The 20409-nt window shown below is 40.4% G+C and overlaps 1 protein-coding gene and 1 pseudogene across 7 annotated transcripts in view; one reads left to right on the top strand and one right to left on the bottom strand.

Annotated features, from left to right (window-relative positions):
* Positions 1–20409, top strand: part of MTA3 (metastasis associated 1 family member 3) — a 178928-nt gene that overhangs the window by 15010 nt on the left and 143509 nt on the right. For all 7 annotated transcript variants that reach the window (XR_004039867.2, XM_060309941.1, XM_030857819.2 and 4 more), the window contains exon 3: positions 7112–7205. Coding sequence is in view for 6 of the 7 variants with exons in the window: in XM_060309941.1 (XP_060165924.1) it covers positions 7112–7205 (94 nt within the window). In the remaining variant the exon portion in view is untranslated. The remainder of the gene's footprint in view (positions 1–7111; positions 7206–20409) is intronic.
* Positions 3185–5293, bottom strand: LOC115854313 (tropomyosin alpha-3 chain pseudogene; annotated as a pseudogene).

Here is a 20409-nt window from a genome sequence, read left to right as displayed (position 1 = left end):
ATGCTATTGGAAAAATGGCGTAGACTTGCTCCACCGAGTGTTGCCATAAACCATTGATTTGTAAAAAATAACACAATATCTGAGAAGTGCAGTGAACCGAAGCGCAATAAAATGAGTTGTGCCTATATTTTCATTGCCTGTTTTCCCAAACTAGAATGTAAGCTCTATGTGTGTAGTGATCTTTTCTGTTCACTAATGCATCCGAAGTGCCTTAGAGTAGTGGCTGGCACATAGTTAAGTAAACAGTTTTTGAATTAATGAATTTCTCAGATGTCTGATGTTAATACTTGTACATGGCTTTACTGTTTACAAAGTACTTTGATTCGTTCATTTTACAAATATTTCTGGGGACCTACTGCTTTTAGATACGCACTTTTAGGAACTGAAAGATGAACAAGATAGGTCTAGTAGTGGAGATGGACATCAGCTAAATAATTCCACAGGCAGAAGGAAAATTGCATCTGTGCTAAATTTACAAACATCAGAGCATGGTGCTCTGGAAGCATATAATCTGGGGATTCACGTTTGTCACCTCTTTTGAGCCTCACAGTACCTTAAACCTTTAAGGTAGATGGATCATGGATTGTTGTGAAGCACACTGTGGTTAAGTAGCTTAAATGCCTGGGTTACACATCTAGCTGGAACCTGGATCATTTCACACTTCTTTATCATGATATTACTCTTCACTTCAAAAGTCCCTCCCCTCCCCCACATTCTCACCTTCTCCCTGTGCCTCTGCTTTCTCAAAGAGTGGTTAATATACGAGCAGTCCTTAGGGGACTGAGGGTGACTGAACTGTGAGAGATCAGAGTCTCTGTAATTTCAGAGAGTGGCAGTTTGGATGGAGTATTGATAAAAAGGAACTGCAATAGGCTAATTAATTACTAAATATTTACATAGGACCTTTATTTCTAAAGGGATGTGAGAGATCTCATTTTAAGTAATTAATTAAATATTTCTCGAGCACTTGTTATGTAGCAGGCACTATGCTAGGCTCAGGTACAACAGTGACCAATATGGACATGGTCTCTGCCCACACAGGGTCTCCGTTCTCATGAGGGAGACACATGAAAAGATGAGTTAACAGGTGTAAAGAAAATAGCGATAAATGGTGTTAACTTCTAGAAAGGAAATAAGCAAGGGTCTTGACCCTTGACATAGAGAATAACAGAGGTTGCTTCCTTTGGATAGGGAGTGAAGGACTTTAAGGACATTGAAGTTGAGGCCTAAAGGATGAGAAGGAGGTAGCCTCAGGAAGAGGGGCCACAGGAGTTCCAGAAAGGCCTTGAGCGGGTCAGAGGTCAAGTTGGCTAAGTGGGGAAATTTAACATGATTAGAAAATCCAAATAATGAATTTAAGAACACTTGATATATTATTATTTTTTAAAATTAATTAATTTATTTTTGGCTGCATTGGGTCTTTGCTGCTGCACGCAGGCTTACTCTAGTGGTGAACGAGGGGCTACCCTTCACTGCGGTGCGTGGGCTTCTCATTGCGGTGGCCTCTCCTGTTGTGGAGCACGGGCTCTAGGCATGTGGGCTTCAGTAGTTGGGGCACATGGGCTCAGTAGTTGCGGCTCGCCGGTTCTAGAGCGCAGGCTCAGTAGTTGTGGCGCATGGGCTTAGCTGTTCCACAGTATGTGGGATCTTTTAGTGCAGCGAGTGGGCTCTGGTGCGCATAGGTTCAGTAGTTGCAGTGAGCGGGCTCTCTAGTTGTGCCGCACAGGCTTAGTAGTGCGGCACGCAGGCTCTAGAGTGTGCAGGGTTAGTTGCCTTGTGGCGTGTGGGATCTTAGTTCCCTGACCGGGGATTGAACCCACATCCCCTGCATTGGAAGGCAGATTCTTAACCATTGGACCACTAGGGAAGTCCTGAAGTAGACTTTTGTCTCAATTTTTCTTCCCCAGAACTTTTAGGTGCAAAACTGAATATATTGGTTGATAAACACAGTTCGACATTGTTTTATCTCTCTTTTTTTTTTTTTTGGGGGGGACTGGTTCTTTATTTCAAAAAGACATTTATCAATGTTCAGTATCAAAACAGTTACACTATTGTTTTTTCTTTCCCCAATTGGCCCCCAAGGAGACCACACCAAAGGGGAGTACATTTTAAGCCAATTAAGCTGTAGGATGCACACCTAACTGACCTCACTGAGCCCTCACCAAAAAGGGGAGATTGGGTAGGGAAAGAAACTGAAAGATCAGCACACTGCCAGCCCAGACTGTAGAGGGCTGTCACAGCCAGGTGGGGTGACCAGTGTGCCCCAGCCCCAAAGAAGCGAAGTTTCAAAGTAATATAAAATTTAAAAACAATTTTGTGTATAAGCTATTCAAGATTTCTCCAGGACTAACTGCTACAACACACAATGAGATGGCAGTTTTAGAGACAGCAGCTTCAGACCCAGAAAAGGGTGATGAGAGGAGTTTCATATGGCTAAATCAGTGGTAGAACATAATTTTCTTTCCTTTCTTTCAAGGAGGCGGGAGAGCAAATTAAGTGGTCACCTCAAAATAAGGGGCACATGATCCATTCTGTGAGTGATTGGGAATGGGGTAGAGCTGGGACAAGGATTTGGTCTCAGAGGTCTGACCATCTTAATCTCATCTGGTCACTTCTGATGGAAAAAAAAAGTTGCCCAAAGATACCGTAAAGCTGAAAACCTGAACAGCGCTTTTTTTTTTTTTTTTTTTTTGGCTAACTCCTTCTGGAATCACCTTTCTGGTTTGGCAGGTACTTTTTGCAGAGCAATAAGGCTTCCCCAAATGGAGTCCTTCTCTGGGCTGTTTGGCTCTCAGGAAGGCAGGCCCCATACCTTTTCCCCTCCTCTACGGAGAGGGCAGTATGCATTAAGCTGAAAAGTTACCTTCCAAAAGTGAGAAAGGGATTAGACTGCTGCTTCAGCACTATGGAATTATCTGGAATATTTTACAAATGGCTGCTACATCAACAGCAACAAAAAAGGTAATTACAAAATGTGTACATCACAGCATGCTTTTAAAGACACTTAACATTGTGCTCACATTCCCTTAAACGTTGTTCCCAAAGATGCTCAGCCTCTAGCCCAAATGGAATCTCTGGAGAGAGGCAGAGACAGTTTGGCAAAAAGGACACAGGGGTGGGGGTGGGAGACGTGGCGAAAGGAGAAGGCAGCCTTCCAGTTAAAGATCAGCCGTCAGTTTAAAGGTCAGCTTCTGGCCTCAGCGGAGTCGGGGTCAGCGCAGGGCGGGACTGGGGCGCTCTGCATCTCATCCAGGTCAAGCAGAGTCTGGTCCAGCATCCTTTGTGTACAGAGGTGCTCCTCTTTGGTGCATTTCAGTTCATCTTCCAAATCATCAGTTGTCTTTTCCAGCGTGGCTGCCCATCTCTCAGCAAACTCAGCACGGGTCTCTGCCTCCTTGAGTTTATCAGTAAGAATCTTTCTTCCTCATATGTCTTCTTTTTGAGAGTACTTTTCTTCAGCAGCACTCAGACACTTCAGCTTCTGGTCCATCAGTCTGACCTGCTCATCCGTCTCTCGGCAATGGGACTCTGCCAGCTCAGCTCGCTTCTCTGCCTTCCAAGTCTCCCTCAATAATCACCAACCTAAGAGCCACCTCTTCGTACTTCCTACCTGCCTCTTCTGCAGTGTGCTTAGCTTCTTTGAGTTGGATTTCCTGGAGCTCCATTTTTTCTTCCTCTTTTAAGGATTGGTTTTCAATAACCTTCAGACCTCTCTCGCTGTCATCAGCAGCTTTCTCAGCTTCCTCTAGCTTTTGCAGGGCAGTGGCCAGGTGCTCTTGGGCACTGTCCAGCTCCTTTTCAACCAGCTGCATCCTGCGGTTCAAGGAGGCCGCGTCAGCTTGAGCCTGTTCCCGGGCCGCCTTTCTCCCTCCACTTCCGCGGGAGGCACTCGGCCCTCTCCTCCGCGTCACTGGCCTGCAGCTGCGGAACCTGGGTCTCAGCGCTTCACCGCCTTCGTGGTGGTGACCCCGGCCGTGGTGCCCACCCGGCCCCTGCTCGCCTTCGGGTTCCTGCCCCCTCTGCCCAGAGCTGCAGCCGCTTCTCACTGACATTGTTTATCTACATACCCTCTTTTCCTCTCCTCTAAACTGTACTCAGATACAGTGATGATGATCTTTTGGAGAAAGAATATAAAGTTAAAATAGAAAACAACTTCACGGTAAATTTTATTTAGTCACTGTCTAGCTTGGGTGTTGCTCTTCTAAAGATTTCGTCTGCACACATGTTGGAAGAAGGCTTTGTGCACATAATAATGAGGATACAGTCTCAGGAAGTTTTGGAAGTTATGCTTATGGATAAATTTAATGTTATTTGCTATTGATTTTTTTTTTTGGTGTGTTATGTTGTATAATTTATATGTTTCTTCATATTCTGTATGTTTTATTAGCCATCCAGTTTGCTCTGAAGTTCATTTTAATGTTTTGGGTCTTTTGGTGGGGAGAAGGGAGCCACTAACTTCTTTGAGCATCTAATCTTGTCCCCCACCCCAATCTATATTTGCACATACAAGATTTTGCATATAATTTCAGGAGATCCCTTCAAAGCCCTTTTATAGAACCCAAGTTAAGACCCCTCCTGACGTTTAGGATCTGTTGGGAAGGACAGAAATTGGGAAAAGGAAGTTCTTTTCCATCTGTTCTTTAGTTCGAGCAGACCATAGACTTTCCAAAATGGAAAGCGTTTGGTTTTTTGTTTTTTAATAATGTACTTTCTAAGTCTGGGTTAGAAATGGGCGTGAGTATGAGGTTGACTAAAAGCCCCTTATTGCTGAAGGATGTTTAACTAAACGTGTCTGACAGAATAGAGATTTAAGAGGCTGCAACCTAAATGGAGAAAAGAACACAGGAAAGAAATTGCTGTTCATTGTAGGTTCTTCTTTATACCTGTCTCCACTTTTCCCACCTGTGGGTTTTGTTCAGGTCCTTCTTTTTTCTTAAGACTACTCAGTCCTCCAGGCTTCACCTGTTGGACTCCTTTCCTTCTTTCCTAGCTAGCTAGGGACCTTCTGCCCCCTTTCCTCCTCCTTGAAGCTTTTTCTGTTCTTCCCTCAACAGGTGCTACTTCCTGCCTCCATGAGTGAGAAGTGAAGTCTGGAGGGGAAATGAAAGGAGTAAAGACAATAGTGCTGGGAATTTGTCAGGAATGTTTTACTCTTATGCTTCAGTTGTGGGGAACCGGTGAAGGTTTCTGGGTGAGGGACGTGATTACAGCTGGGCTTTGGAAGGTTGGAGACGAGATGACACGTGGACAGGCATCTTTGCTGGAGCAGAGGCTCGGTGAGGGCAGACACCATGCATCCGTGGTGCTTAGCTTGTGCAGGGGCACATAGGAAGCGCACACAAGAAGTTTGGTGACTTTATATATACAAAATATTTAACTTAGGTCTTCAGAGCTATACTTCTTAAATTATTTGTGGTGGAGGATTTTAAGAATTTTCAGTATCTTAGACTGCTTTTGTAAAATTTAAAAATGACAGTAGAAAAATGAAATTTAAAGTAGGCTTATAAAAATGCAAGCCCCATTTTTCATTATTAGATTCAATAGATATAAAATTAACTCTCAAATACTGTAATTCATTTAATTTCTGTACTCATTTCATTACATAGTAACAGCTGTGGACTGGGCCTTGGACCACAATTTTAGTAGCTCAACTTTAGAGGAATGTTCGAAGGGAGGGTGTGTGTGTGTACAGTAGAGAAGAAGAGTAATACTGTACACTGCCTAATAGCCAAGTGTGTGCGTGGTTCAGAAGAGAATATTTATTTTGAACTATGCCCCTCCACCCCAAGCAGGTTCAAATAAGAATTTAATTAGCTTTACAGAGTATCCCTATTGGAGGAACTCACCAGTAAGGTAGAAAAAAAACACGTATGCCTTAAAACTCTTACTTTGGGTTTTTAACATGCTTTTATTTTTTTTTTAAATGTTTATTTATTTATTTTCTTATTAGTCGTCCATTAACATGCTTTTGTCTCAAGAAGACAAAAATGATAAAGCACTGATAATTGAAGTCATTGATAGATTTTATTTACATATGAATATTGGACTGTTCATTTAGCAGATTGCTGGATCATTACTTCTGGAGGATGTATTTGATCACAATATTGTGAAATATAGAAGCACTTTGGTTAGGATGTAATATGATTTCAGTTTTAAGGGGTAATATTTCTACAAGACTATTTCTCACTTTAAAATACTGCCGCTGAACTTCATAAAACTGACAACTTTACTGCAGCACATATACTTATTTCTTTTTCTCTGAGCGTATCTGTAAGCCCAGAGAAATTTTGAAAATATGTTCTCAAATTTGTTTGAAATTGGAAATGACAATAGCATTTTATTGTAATCTTTGTGTTTTTACAATGAACTCTAGTGAACAATTGACCTTGAAATCTCTCAGAATTCATAAAGAATAGGAGGGTAGGAGCCTGGGCCCCAGCTGCAGTAAATTACAGCCTAACTGAATATTGATCGTATTTTAGACTGTAGTCAAAAAGAAATAAGAGCTTCAGTGTTCATAACTCAAGGTTTTTAATACTTTCATATGTGAAGGTAAAGTAAGTACTACTAAGAATGTTGACCGTTATGGATTCATGGACTCCCTTGGGCTGAGAATGCATTTCCAAGTTATCTGGTCCACCTCACATGTTGACTGCCCTGCACCTGCAGAGCTTCACCATCAGTCGAACGTGAGGGTGTTTAGGATGGGGCTGGGTGATTTTGCACTTAGCCTGTGCCTCAGGAAGAGGGTTTGGAGGACTATGTTTAACTGTCTTTTAAGTTATGTTGTGGCTTTTTAAATTTTGGGGATTAGTTTCTTAAGGTTAATCATAGTTAAGTATGGTTTTAGTCATTAAAGCTCTCTGATCACTTTAGTTTAATTTTTAATTGATGCCAATGAGTTATTTTATGTTTGACATTTGTTTCACTTGGCACTTTTACAAACGTTACTCGTCCTGATTTGAATTTTTAAGCTCTCTGATTACCCTGCAGTTGTGGTTGGCACAATAAATGACAGTGATCTTACAATTATGCTGTCTCTAGTTTTGTTTTATAAACTACTTGAATCTAATATTCAGTATAGATGACTTTTATTTTTCTTATTTCTTAGACTGCAACTGGCAACGTGGAAGCAAAAGTAGTGTGCTTTTATAGACGACGAGATATTTCCAACACGCTTATAATGCTTGCAGACAAGCATGCTAGTAAGTTAATTGTCTTTTTCTTGGAAAATTAAAATGTGTTTTGAGCCTTTTGTTTTCCATGATATGAGGAAAAGTACTTTATGTTACCTGTAGCTTTTTGGTTTCCCATTTGTCTTCCTCTTAGTTTAGATGGGAGTAGGTTTTTGGGTGGTTCTTGGTTTTAGTATATATTTTTTAGGATGCAACATATGTTTATTAGTTAGTCGAAATGTTGAAATAGAAGTCTTTGCACATAGGCTTTAGTGGACAATTGGAGCAGTGTTTTGCCATCTCCAATTTTCCATGGCGGTTTGAAGGTTTGAATATGAGGAAATTTTTACTTCACTGGTATTTTGGAGGACTTCTTTTTCCCTCCTCTCTAAAACAACTGGGTTGTATTTACAGTTTTTAAAATTCTGAGTATTTATTATATATTTATAGTATTAGGTATGTGTGGAAAAAAAAGCTTGCTAAAGAAAGAAGCGCAATGTGATAGATATGGAAAAAAATTCCTGCAGATAGCAACTCTGAGCATTTCTTTGTAGTTTAATCTTCATTGTGTGCATCTCCCTCTGCAGTCAACAGCTTTGACATATTTTAGCCCCTTTGATTTTTTTTTAAACAATCAATAAAAAAGTGATCTAAATTTTAAGAAAGAAGTATAAATACTTTATTTTGAAAGCCATTTTTGTCCTACAAAATATGTAGTGAGACTAGGACCATATGTAAATGTATTTTTCAGTTTAATACCGTAGTGTCTCAAACTCTGGTCTTGGGGTTCCTGAAGCTTTTGAAATGTTTTGGTAATGGGGGAAGGGAGGCTGTTGGCGCACAGGTTTGTTCTTTGTCTGCCTGAGAATGATTTCCCCACTGGATGTCTGTCTCATAAGTTAAATTCCTACTATATTTTCTGCTGTAGTTCCTAGAGTTTTTCAGTTTCTTTCCATTTTTGTAGAGAAAGTGTTAATTATGATATGGGTTATTCTGTAGTATTTACAAATTGTATATTCACAGATTCAGGGTAATCATATTTGCTCCTCATGTATGAGACCAAAGTGTTGCTTTTTAAAATGACATACTAATCAGTTATTTTAGCTATACCTGAAATCTAGAAATTCAGTGTGTTACTAAAGTATCTATGCAAAATTATTTGGATTTTATTCACCATTTACAACATAAACTTAAAGATAAAATGTCTCATTTATATTCATGTACTTTTGGATTTAATTTAGCTTCTAACATAGCTTCTAAAGTTGTTGTTGCAAAGGTAGTGAGGTGTAAAGATGGTTGGGCGTCTGTTGACTGTTCATGGAGGGTCTCAGCATGGCTGCCTTTTTTGGTGCTGTCTATTTTAGGCTTGTAAATGTAGAAAATCAGGCTTTTTAGAATTAATGAGGCTCTTAGTATTGACTCAGAGAAATGAAATTTTAAGAAACTTAAGAACCAGTGAAATTATATAATGGCAGTCATGCAGTTTAAAGAAAGACCTGGGTTCAGATTCTGGTTGGTGACTTGCTGCTTGCCTTAGGAAAATGTCTTAACTTCTCACTCATCTGCATTTTCCTCATTTGTAAAATGAGGTTGAAAAAAATCACCTCTTTTTTAAAGTAAATATTTATTTATTTATTATTTATTCATTTATTCATTTTGGCTGCGCTGGGTCTTAGTTGTGGCACGTGGGATCTTCGTTGCGGCATGCGGTATCTTTTTTAGTTGTGACGTGCAGGACGTGCGGACTTCTTAGTTGCAGCATGTGGGCTTCTTAATTGCAGCATGCGTGCAGGATCTAGTTTCCCAACCAGGGATCGAACCCGGGCTCCCTGCATTGGGAGCGTGGAGTCTTACCCCCTGGACCACGAGGGAAGTCCCCATTTTGAATCATATATATTTTACCACAGTTAAAAAAAATTAAGGGTGGGAATTCCCTGGTGGTCCAGTGGTTAGGACTCTGTGCGTTCACTACCAAGGGCACAGGTTCGATCCCTGGTCAGGGAACTAAGAACCCACAGGCCACGAAGCATGGCCAAAATTTTTTTTTTTTTAAAAATCTAAAATTGTATACTTTAAGGAAAAAAATTAAAAACAAAATTAAGGGAAAAATTATGCCAGCATTGATGTGAAGCTTAAATGACCTAAGGAATGGCTTATAATGGGTGCTTAACAAATGTCAGTTGGTTTTTCTCTCTCTGTGATTTGTAGATCATCTCTTTGGGTGGATTACTTCTATCTACATTTACCTGTTTTCTTCCATTATTTATTGATTTTACTCTCAACGGTAACTATATGTCCATATACAGTAGAGTTAGAGGTATCAACTGTATTTCTGTTTTTGTATTGAATAAAACTTCACATGGGGCAAATAAAATTGCCTGAATGGTTCATGCTTTATAAAGAGGTTTTAAGGGGGATTAATGGAGAGAGTGTCATATATTAGAAACATTTCAAAACTAGAGTCCTGGATGTGGGTGCCTCTTTTTTTTTTTAATAAATTTATTTTATCTTTTTATTTTTGGCTGCATTGAGTCTTCGTTGCTGTGTGTGGGCTTTCTCTAGTTGCAGTGAGCGGGGGCTACTCTTCGTTGCGGAGCGTGGGCTTCTCATTGAGGTGGCTTCTCGTTGCGAAGCATGGGCTCTATGTATGTGGGCTTCAGTAGCCTCAGTAGTTGTGGCTCACGGGCTCAGTATTTGTGTCTCTTGGGCTCTAGAGCGCAGGCTCAGTAGTTGTGGCGCATGGGCTTAGTTGTTCCGCGGCATGTGGGATATTTCGGACCAGGGCTAGAACCCGTGTCCCCTGCATTGGCAGGCGGATTCTCAACCACTGTGCCACCAGGGATGTCCCTCATTGTGGACTTCTTTAAAACTTTTTATTGCAGAAAATTTCAAACAGAGAAAAGTACAGAGAATAGTATAATACACCTGATGTTTCCATTATTCTACTTTAACAGTTATTACTACATGACCAATTATTTCCTCTAGACCCCTACTTGTCCCATTATTTTGAAGCACATCAGAGAAATCTTACTTTTTCATTTGTAAATATTTCACAATGTATTTCTGAAAGATATGGCCTCATTCAGACTTACAGGAAATGCCAAGAATATACAAGGAACTCCAGTATGCCCTTTACCCAGATTCAACAATTAACATTTTGTCATTTTTTATATATATAATATATATATTCTTTATTATATATATATTTTTCCTGAACCATTGGAGAGTAAATTGGAGACTTTAGAGTGTTTTTCCTAAATGTACGAAAATTCTCTTACATAACCACAGTGTAGTAAACATCTCAGGAACCCTAATATTTACACAAAGCTATTGTCTCATTCGCAATCCTTATTCAAATTTCGTGTCTCAGCAGTGTTCTGCGTAGCTATGTATTTTTTCCTTAGTCTAGGATAAAATCCAGAATCACATGCTGTATTTTATTTTAATTAATTAATTTATTTATTTTTGGCTGCGTTGGGTCTTCATTGCTGCACGTGGGTGTTCTCTATTTGTGGCCAGCAGAGGCTCCTCTTTGTTGCAGTGCGCGGGCTTCTCGTTGTGGTGGCTTCTTTTGTCACGGAGCACGGGCTCTAGGCACGCAGGTTTTAGTAGTTGCAGCACGCAGGCTCAGTAGTTGTGGCTCGCGAGCTCTAGAGCTCGGGCTCAGTAGTTGTGGTGCATGGGCTTAGCTGCTCATGGCATGTGGGATCTTCCCGGTCCAGGGCTCGAACCCGTGTCCCCTGTATTGGCAGGTGGATTCTTAACCACTGCACCACAAGGAAAGTCCCCACACATTGTATTTTATTGTCATGTATCCTTGATATGGAACCAGCTCAGTCTTTGTGTTTGTTTGTTTTTTTTTTTTTTTGGCCGCGCCATGCGGCATACGGAATTAGTTCCCCGACCAGGGATCAAACCCGTGCCCCCTGCAGTGGAAGAGTGGAGTCTTAACCACTGGACTGCCAGGAAAATCCCTTTGTGTTTTGTTTTTGTTTTTCTTTTTCACCCCCGCGGCCTCTCACTGCTGTGGCCTCTCCCGTTGCAGAGCACAAGGTTCTGGACGCGCAGGCTCAGCGGCCATGGCTCACGGGCCCAGCCGCTCCGCGGCGTGTGGGATCTTCCCGGACCGGGGCACGAACCCGTGTCCCCTGCAACGGCAGGCGGACTCTCAGCCACTGCGCCACCAGGGAAGCCCAGTCTTTTAATCTTTGGATACATATTATTTCATATTCTCTCTCTCAGTATTTTGTTGAAGATAGCAGGTGGTTAATCCTGTTGAGTTTCTTTTGGCTTGGAGTTTGTTCATTGCGTCTCTCTTGTGTCCTTTACCATGCTTCTCTGTAGATGGATAGTTAGATACAGATTCTAGAGGATCGAATCTAGGTTTATTTTTCTGGGGTGTGGGTACAAGATCACTTCATGGGTAGCATTGTGTACTTCTGTCATGAGGTCTGTAATGTATCATTGCCTGTTTCTCTATTTATTTATTTTATTATTAAAAATTTTTTTTTAAAATTTAGTTTGTTTATTTTTGGCTGCGTTGGGTCTTTGTTGCTGCGCGTGGGCTTTCTCCAGTTGCGGCGAGCGGGGGCTACTCTGTTGCGGTGCGCAGGCTTCTCATTGTGGTGGCTTCTCTTGTTGCCGCGCATGGTCTCTAGGCACGCGGGCTCAGTAGTTGTGGCTCACAGGCTTTAGTGTACAGGCTCAGTAGTTCTGGCACATGGGGTTAGTTGCTCCGTAGCACGTGGGATCTTCCCGGACCAGGGCTTGAATCCGTGTCCCCTGCACTGGCAGGTGGATTCTTAGCCACTGCACCACCAGGGAAGCCCAGTGTTAAGTTCTTTAACGATGGTTTTGATCATCTTTACAGCTTTCGTGTATCTTGTTCATTATATATATATATTTGCTCCACAAGTGTTTGTAGCTTTAAATTTACCAATGGAACAAATTTGAAGAACAGCCAGGCTACCAGTTGTTTTGTTTTAGCATCTTGGTTGGCTGAAAAGAGTCTGTGGTGTTTATCTATCTGTCTATCTATCTATCTATCTATCTGTGTCTGTCTGTCTGTCTGTCTGTCTATCTCTCTATCTGTGGTGTTTTAAAACATGGTCCTCAACTTCTTCGACATTCCTTCCGTTGATAGATGAAGTCCATGTCTTCTCCGCTTGGATCTGGGTGGGGCTGTGACCAGAACAGTGTTGTGGAAGTAATGCTGTCTGACTCTTCAAGGCTAGGTCAGAAAAGGCCATGAAGCTTCTACCTGGTTTTCTTGGAATGTTTGCTCTCAGGATAGTTCTCCTTGGAACTCAGCCACTATACTGTGAGAAAACCAGGCTACATGGTGAGGCCCTTTGTAGGTGCTAAGGTTGATGGTCTGTCCTATGTGAGCCCAGGTGCCAGATATATGCCTGAACGAGCCACCACCTGATCCAGGCTCAGCCATTTGAGTTCCTCGAGGCCCCAGTTATTGTGAAGCAAAGACAAGAGTTCTGTGCTGTGCCCTGTCTGAATTCCTTACCCACTGAATCAGCAAAGTAGAATGTTTGTTTTGTGCCACTAAGTTTTGGGATGATTTGTAACTCAACAGTAGACGATATAACTGGAATAGGGTCATAATAGGTTTTTCTGTAATGGGATATTTTCAGTGACAGTTTAAAATCAATATTTAAGCTTATGACTGCCAACTAAAAGTATTTAATGAACTATTAGTTTTCTTTAAGTAAACTTCATTTTCTTTTGACAGACTGATTAAATGAAGAGATTTTTGCCCCAATGCCTTACTCCTTATAAATGATTTTTGGTCACTTTGAGCACAAGTCAGGAAAAATGCCCTCTTTATTATTCTGAAGTGAAATTTATTGATAGTATAACTTATACGTGTAATGTAAAAACAAAATTAAAACTCAGTATTATGTTCTGACTGCAATATAAAAGAGAAAAAGTTTATAATATATATAATAGGATCATATATACTGTATTTCAGTATGTGTAAATGCTGAGGCATGACAATAGTGGAAGCTGTAACGAAATTGTGGAATGTTTGCATATATGCATAGAATCACTAGCAATACAGCGGTTATAAATTAGACTGATAGTTTGTACTAGGAACTCTAATATTTCCTGAGATTTTTTTTCAAAATGGTACTATTGGTAAGTTTTGAACAAAACAAAATACAGTCTTTTCTCTTTTTATATGATGGCTACATTGCTGGAAAAGTCAGTTATATTAAAACCATTTTGTGTTCTCATACATAGAATGGAATTAGTTCTAGTCTCAGGTAACAGAATCATGTTTTTCACTTACATAAATGTCCAGAGGGACATTTCAAAGTCATATGAATCATGGACTGTCCTCTGCTGTCTACCTATATATCTATGGGATATCTAACATCCTTGTCTTCCATCTATGAAATGTTAATACTGCTCCCATTGTGGTAGTACTGCCACCACCTCACCCTTTCCAAAGGAGTCCTTGGGGTGTAGACTAGTACCCATTTAAGAACCAGGGCACTAAATGCAGTATAATAAAACAAAAACTATGTCTGTATTGTTGACTAACACATTTGCTGACATTCACTGTAACTTTGGGAACATGGAAGTTACTCGGTATGTACAAATTAAACAAAAAAAAAACTCTTAATAGTTTACCTAATTCCTCCAAATTAGAGATTAAAGTTGCAAGTAATAAAAAAGTTAAAAGTTATTTATATTCAGCTAGGATTGATACGGGCTTTTTAAAAAAATTAATTAATTAATTAAGTCTATTTTTGGCTGCATTGGGTTTTTGTTGCTGCATGCGGGCTTTCTCTAGTTGTGGCGAGCGGGTACTACTCCTCATTGCAGTGCGTGGACTTATTGCAGTGGCTTCTCTTGTGGAGCACCAGCTCTAGGTGCACGGGCTTCAGTAGTTGTGGCACATGGGCTTCAGTAGTTGTGGCGCACAGGATTCGTTGCTCCACGGCATGTGGGATCTGCCTGCCAATGCAGGGGACACGGGCTCAGTAGTTGAGTCTCGTGGGCTCTAGAGAGCAGGCTTAGTAGCTGTGGCACACAGGCCTAGTTGCTCCGCGGCATGTGGGATCTTCCCGGACCAGGGATCGAACCGATGTCACCTGCATTGTCAGGCGGATTGTTAACCACTGCGCCACCAGGGAAGTCCCTTCCTTATACATTTGAAAGTTGACATCTAAAATTTTTCATCAAAAATTTAAATAGTTGTGGGCTTCCCTGTAGAGAACAAATGTATGGACACCAAGGGGGAAAATGGCGGGGGGTGGGGATGGTGGTGTGATGAATTGGGCGATTGGGATTGACGTGTATACACTGATGTGTTTAAAATTGATGACTAACAAGAACCTACTGTATAAAAAAGTAAATAAAATAAAATTCAAAAATTAAAAATAAATAAATGGCTATGGAATTCCTTGGCCATCCAGTGGTTAGGACTCCGCGTTTCCACTACTGGGGGCCGGGGTTCATCCCTGGTCAGGGAACTAAGATCCAGAAAGCTGCTTGGTGCAGTACAGCCAGAAAAAAAAAAAAGAAATACTGTAACAATTTGCCTACCATCACAGGTTAAAAAAAAAGCGTGAACAAGCTCCTGTTGAACAGTTTGAAATTTTACGCGATCCCTTTCTCTCCTTGAGCTCTTTTCCATTTTGCTTTCTCTGCAGTATTCTAGCCTAAATGTATTTTATGCTTGAAAAGTTTTGTTTATCATCATATTAACTCTCTGCAACAAAAATTCAACATAAATTAAAATTTTAAAACACTTTGTATTTGTTGACTTTATAAGGCTCAGTCTTAATTTCTTTTGGATTTATTATAATTATAGTACAATTACTGTAAAAAGTTTGATAATTACTAAACATAAAAATACATTTTTACTGGAAGTCATCTCTTAACAAGATGGATGGGGATTCTTCTCACCTCATTTAGTTAACAAATTCTTGCATTAATGTAACTCGTTGCTAGAATGAGAGGGTTTGGTATTGATTCTGTTCCTGATTTTTGTGTTTATAGGTGTAGTTTCTGACAAAATTTTTTCATCTAAGTAGATGAGAATGGTGATGTTTTCCTCATTTATTCGTTTATCAAATATATTTTGAGCTCCTCCTGTGTTATGAGACTCCTCTAAGTTCTGGTGATAAGCACTGAACAAGCAGAAGTCCCTGCCCTCAGAGTTTACAAGTGTCTCTTTGTTGTTCTGAGTTGTATGTGAAAAATCATATAGCAGTTTTTCATCAAAAGTGATTTTTAATGATTTAGCAGCTGACAATTCAATTATGTCCTACTTCAGTCTTGTTGAAAGCAGAGAATTTGAAACCACCAGAGTTGGAAGAGGTTTGTTACCCAGTCATTAATCATTCATGATCTCATTTTTTGAGAAGCAGAATAAAAAGGCTTTACCAAGACCTAACAAATGACTGTTAATTTTACTTCCTACTCTTTGACCTACGTAGATTGTATCACTTAGGGGTCTACCAGATGAACAACTAGTTGGAGATTTTGTGTATATATAAATACATAATATCCTGTACACGTATGTAATCTCCAACTGGTTTGTATAAATATATAAAGAGATTTATTTATTGCAAAACGAATAAATTACTGTGGGTCTGGCCAGGTGGGATTTCTTATTCCTCAGGGAAATCTCAGGTTTTTTTTGTTTGTTTGTCTTTGTTTTTTGCGATACGCTGGGCGTCTCACTCTTGTGGTCTCTCCCGCTGCGGAGCACAGGCTCTTGACGCTCAGGCTCAGCGGCCATGGCTCACGGGCCCAGCCGCTCCGCGGCATGTGGGATCTTCCCGGACCGGGGCACGAACCCGTGTCCCCTGCATCAGCAGGCTGACACTCTCAACCACTGCGCCACCAGGGAAGCCCAGGGGAATCTCAGTTTTGCTCCTGAGATCTTTCATTTGATTGGATGAGACCCACCCAGATTATTGAGGATAATCTCCTTTATTCAGAGTCAGCTGATGGTAATCCCATCTACAAAATACTTTCACAGCAACACCTAGTTAATATTTGAATAACTAGGGACTATAGCCTAGCCAGTTTGACACATAAAACTAACCATCATAGGGACCTTATTTAAACCAGTATACTCAGAAAGGTTTGGGAAAGTTGAAATAATGTTCATTTAAATATACCTTTGCGGAACTTCCCTGGTGGCGCAGTGGGTAAGAATCCGCTTGCCAATGGAGGGGACAGGGGTTCGAGCCCTGGTCCGGGAAGATCCCACATGCCGCGGAGCAGCTAAACCCATGCACCACAACTACTGAGCCTGTGCTCTAGAGCCCGCGAGCCACAGCTACTGAAGCCCACACACCTAGAGCCCATGCTCTGCAACAGGAGAAGCCACCACAATGAGAACCCCGCACACCACAGCGAAGACCCAACATAGCCAAAAATATAAAAATAAACCTTTGCATTTTAAATTTAAGTCTGATAAAATGTTTGGATCTTATACCATTTGTGTACTTATATATTTAAATATATATGACATGTAAATTGATATATAAAGTATAATATGAACTGTATTTAAATATCTGTACATCAGATTGTTGGAACTGTGGATTTCATTTATTCAATGGAAAATGACTAACAGTAAAACTTTAATGACAAAGCCAGTCCTTATTGACAAAAACCAGGCAGCTAAATCATACTTTCTGTCAGTCTTTTTCCAATTTTAATAAATGAGTACTGTGCATCCCCAAGGCAACCATCTCCTTCTGAATTCTAAGATAGATTCCTGGATAATGCTCAGAGCCTTGCTGTGATGGACTAAGGCCATCAGCATTTTTTGCAGACTCTGTTTTTTTTTTATCTTGGGACTGTTCAGGAGTGTTTTTTTTTTTTTTTAATAAATTTATTTTATTTTTGACTGCGTTGGGTCTTCGTTGCTGCACGTGGGCTTTCTCTAGTTGTGGTGAGCAGGGGCTACTCTTCACTGCAGTGCACGGGCTTCTCATTGCAGTGGCTTCTCGTTGCGGAGCATGGGATCTAGGCGCGCGGGCTTCAGTAGTTGTGGCTCACGGGCTCTAGAGCACAGGCTCAGTAGTTGTGGCGCACGGGCTTAATTGCTCCGCAGCATGTGGGATCTTCCTGGACCAGGGCTTGAACCCGTGTTCCCTGCATTGGCAGGCGGATTCTTAACCACTGTGCCACCAGGGAAGCCCAGGAGTGGTGTATTTTTTTATTACCATCCAGGGGTTGGAAAAAGTGACGTCTTTAAGTATAAGTTGTTCGTATATCTATCAGTTGATCAACAGGTAGATATCTGATGCCATAGTCTCAAATATTTCTGAATTCATAACATGCTAACGTTGGCCAAAATATCCCAATTCTATTACCACACTTTGCTGTGACTAAAGTATGTGTAAGACACAAAACTGTATTCTGCGTATTTCTGATATCTTTATCGTGTCCGTTTTGTCACCAGTGGTCTCCTTGTTTGGTGCTCTGGTGGTTTTTACTCCCTTGGGCTGTGCTGTACTTTAAGATTTAGAGTGGTGGAGAGGTAAGAAAAGAGCGGTGGAGATGAGAAGAGAAGGATCCTGTGCTAGTTCTCAGGCTAGTACATGTGGAATTTGATCTAAAAGTTGATTTCCTTAAACCTGTGTTTCTGTGTATCCCTTACAGTGTCTTCTGTACCCTTAGAAGTGTTCAGGCTCACCTTTTGAAGACTTCTGTTAACACTATACCAGTTTTCCTGGGCCTTGCTTTTTTCTTATCTTGGAGATCCTTCCATATCTGTATGTACTTTAATGGCTGCATTGTATTCCACAGTTTGATGTTTTTACTATAATTTAACCAGTCTGTACTGGTGGAGGATTGCGTTTTTTATCTTTTGCTGTCAAATAGTTCTGCAGAGTACATTATCATTTAGCACATGTTATGAGCACAGCATCTATATTTAGGATAGATTCCTAGAATTGCAGTTGTGGGATCAAAAGATTATGCATTGTAATTTTTTTAATTATTATTTTATTATTATTATTTTTTTCGGTACGCGGGCCTCTCACTGTTGTGGCCTCTCCCATTGCGAAGCACAGGCTCTGGACGCGCAGCCTCAGCAGCCATGGCTCACGGGCCCAGCCGCTCCGTGGCATGTGGGATCTTCCCGGACTGGGGCACGAACCCGTGTCCCCTGCATCGGCAGGCAGACTGTCCACCACTGCGCCACCAGGGAAGCCCTGTAATCTTGATAGATATTGCCAGATTGCCTGCCTCAGCCAGGGTGTCAGTTTAGACCTATCAGCAACAAATAAGTGTCTATTCCCTCCCACCTGTACCAATATAGTTTACTATCAGGCCTTTGATCTTTACTTAACCTAATAGGTAAAAAATGATACCTTGGTATAGTTTTATTTTACATTTCTTATGAAAATGTGGCTTTCTTATAAAAGCCACTTTTGTTTCCTTTTCTGTGAACTGTTTATATCATTTGCCTTTTTTATATTGAGTAACTTCTGCTAAATTAATGTGTAGTGGAAAAAATATTCAGTTAACTCAATAAATACGGTTTTGTTTGTTTGTTTTTTTGGAATCCAAGCTCTCTTTATTTTTGGACTACATTTATGTTTTGCTTTGCCCTTATCTAAATTTTTTTCACAAAGTGTCTGTGGGTGGTGAGCTTTCTAAATCTTACCGTCATACTTAATGCTAGTTGGTCTCTTTATAGAATTCTAGGTTCAAAATAGTTTCCTCTCAGAACTTTGAAACAATTAACTCCATTGTCTTCTGGAATCCGGTGTTGTTGATAACAACTCTGATGTCAATATAATTCTTATTCTTGTAACTCTTCTTATTCTTAACATGTTTTTCCCTCTGGAAAAACACAGCTTTAGATTTGGCATTCTGAAATCTTGCCAGAATATGCCAGAATATTGTCTGCATGTTGCACTTACTTCAGTAAACCATTCTATGTGTTTTTGCTGAATGTGTTGGAGTGAGGGAGGACCTGTAATTTGTTTTCAGCTCAGGGATGTTTTCTTCTAGGATTTCTATTTCTTCGTTGTCCCTCTATTGTCTCTCTTTCTGGAATTCCTAGTAACAAAAGTTGTGACTTCTGTTAACTGATCTCATTCTTTTCATTTCTTAGGCCTTTTATGTAGCTTACTGGAAGAATTCTTTGATTTAATACTCCAGCTCACTTATTTGATCAACAGCTGTATCTATTCTGAATTTATTCAGCTCAGTTGTTGAAACCGTAATACTTCCAAGAGTAATACTAAAGAAAGAAGGGGAAACACAAACAACAACAGAAAGTTACCCTGGTATTTGAAGAACCTTTTTTTGTGCTTTGACCACAAATTTTATTAGCAGGGATAAGGCTAAACATATTTGATTTCTAGATATCTGTTGTGTATTCTTCTGAACTTTGACATTATGAGAACATAGCCTATAGATCTGTTGTATCTTAGTCTATAAAGTATTTAGGTGCATAGACCTCAGCCTTTCTCTCTCTCTCTATTTTATTTTTAACAATTTATTTATTTTATTTTCTGGCTGCACTGCACAGCACGTGGGATCTTAGTTCACCATCCAGGGAGCAAACCCACGCCCTTTGCAGTAGAAGCGTGGAGTTTTAACCACTAGACTGCCAGGGAAGTCCCAACACTTTCCTTTTTTTGAATCCAGGTCCAAATGTGGCTAATCTGAGACACTGAGCCCTAACTCTGCCCCTGGAGAAACTTCTCAGTCTTTTCCAGGCATCTACTACCAGTTGATTGGAGTTGGCACAAAGATCTATTTTCTGTCACTGCATTAAAAGTAATAAACATTGGGCTTCCCTGGTGGTGAAGTGGTTGAGAGTCCGCCTGCCGATGCAGGAAACACGGGTTCGTGCCCCGGTCCAGGAAGATCCCACATGCCGTGGAGCGGCTGGGCCCGTGAGCCATGGCCGCTGAGCCTGTGCGTCTGGAGCCTGTGCTCCACAACGGGAGAGGCCATAACAGTGAGAGGCCTGTGTACCGCAAAAAAAAAAAAAAAGTAATAAACATTCATTTATAAGGACATTTTTCTCTTGCTATTTTATAATGTTTTTATTTTTGTGAATGACATTTTATAGTTAGTAGTTATGGCAAGTTTATGTCTCATTAACCTGATTATTATCAACTGTAAATATTACAGAGGTTTATTATTTGGCAAGTTAATTATGTTTTATGATACACATTTTCTTATTGATCTGTTACTTTGAATGTTAATGATTGCTATTATCTTTTTAAAC

Source organism: Globicephala melas, chromosome 12, assembly GCF_963455315.2.
Source record: "Globicephala melas chromosome 12, mGloMel1.2, whole genome shotgun sequence".
In the NCBI taxonomy this organism is placed as follows: domain Eukaryota; kingdom Metazoa; phylum Chordata; class Mammalia; order Artiodactyla; family Delphinidae; genus Globicephala; species Globicephala melas.
This window is presented reverse-complemented; position numbering and strand designations above follow the sequence as displayed.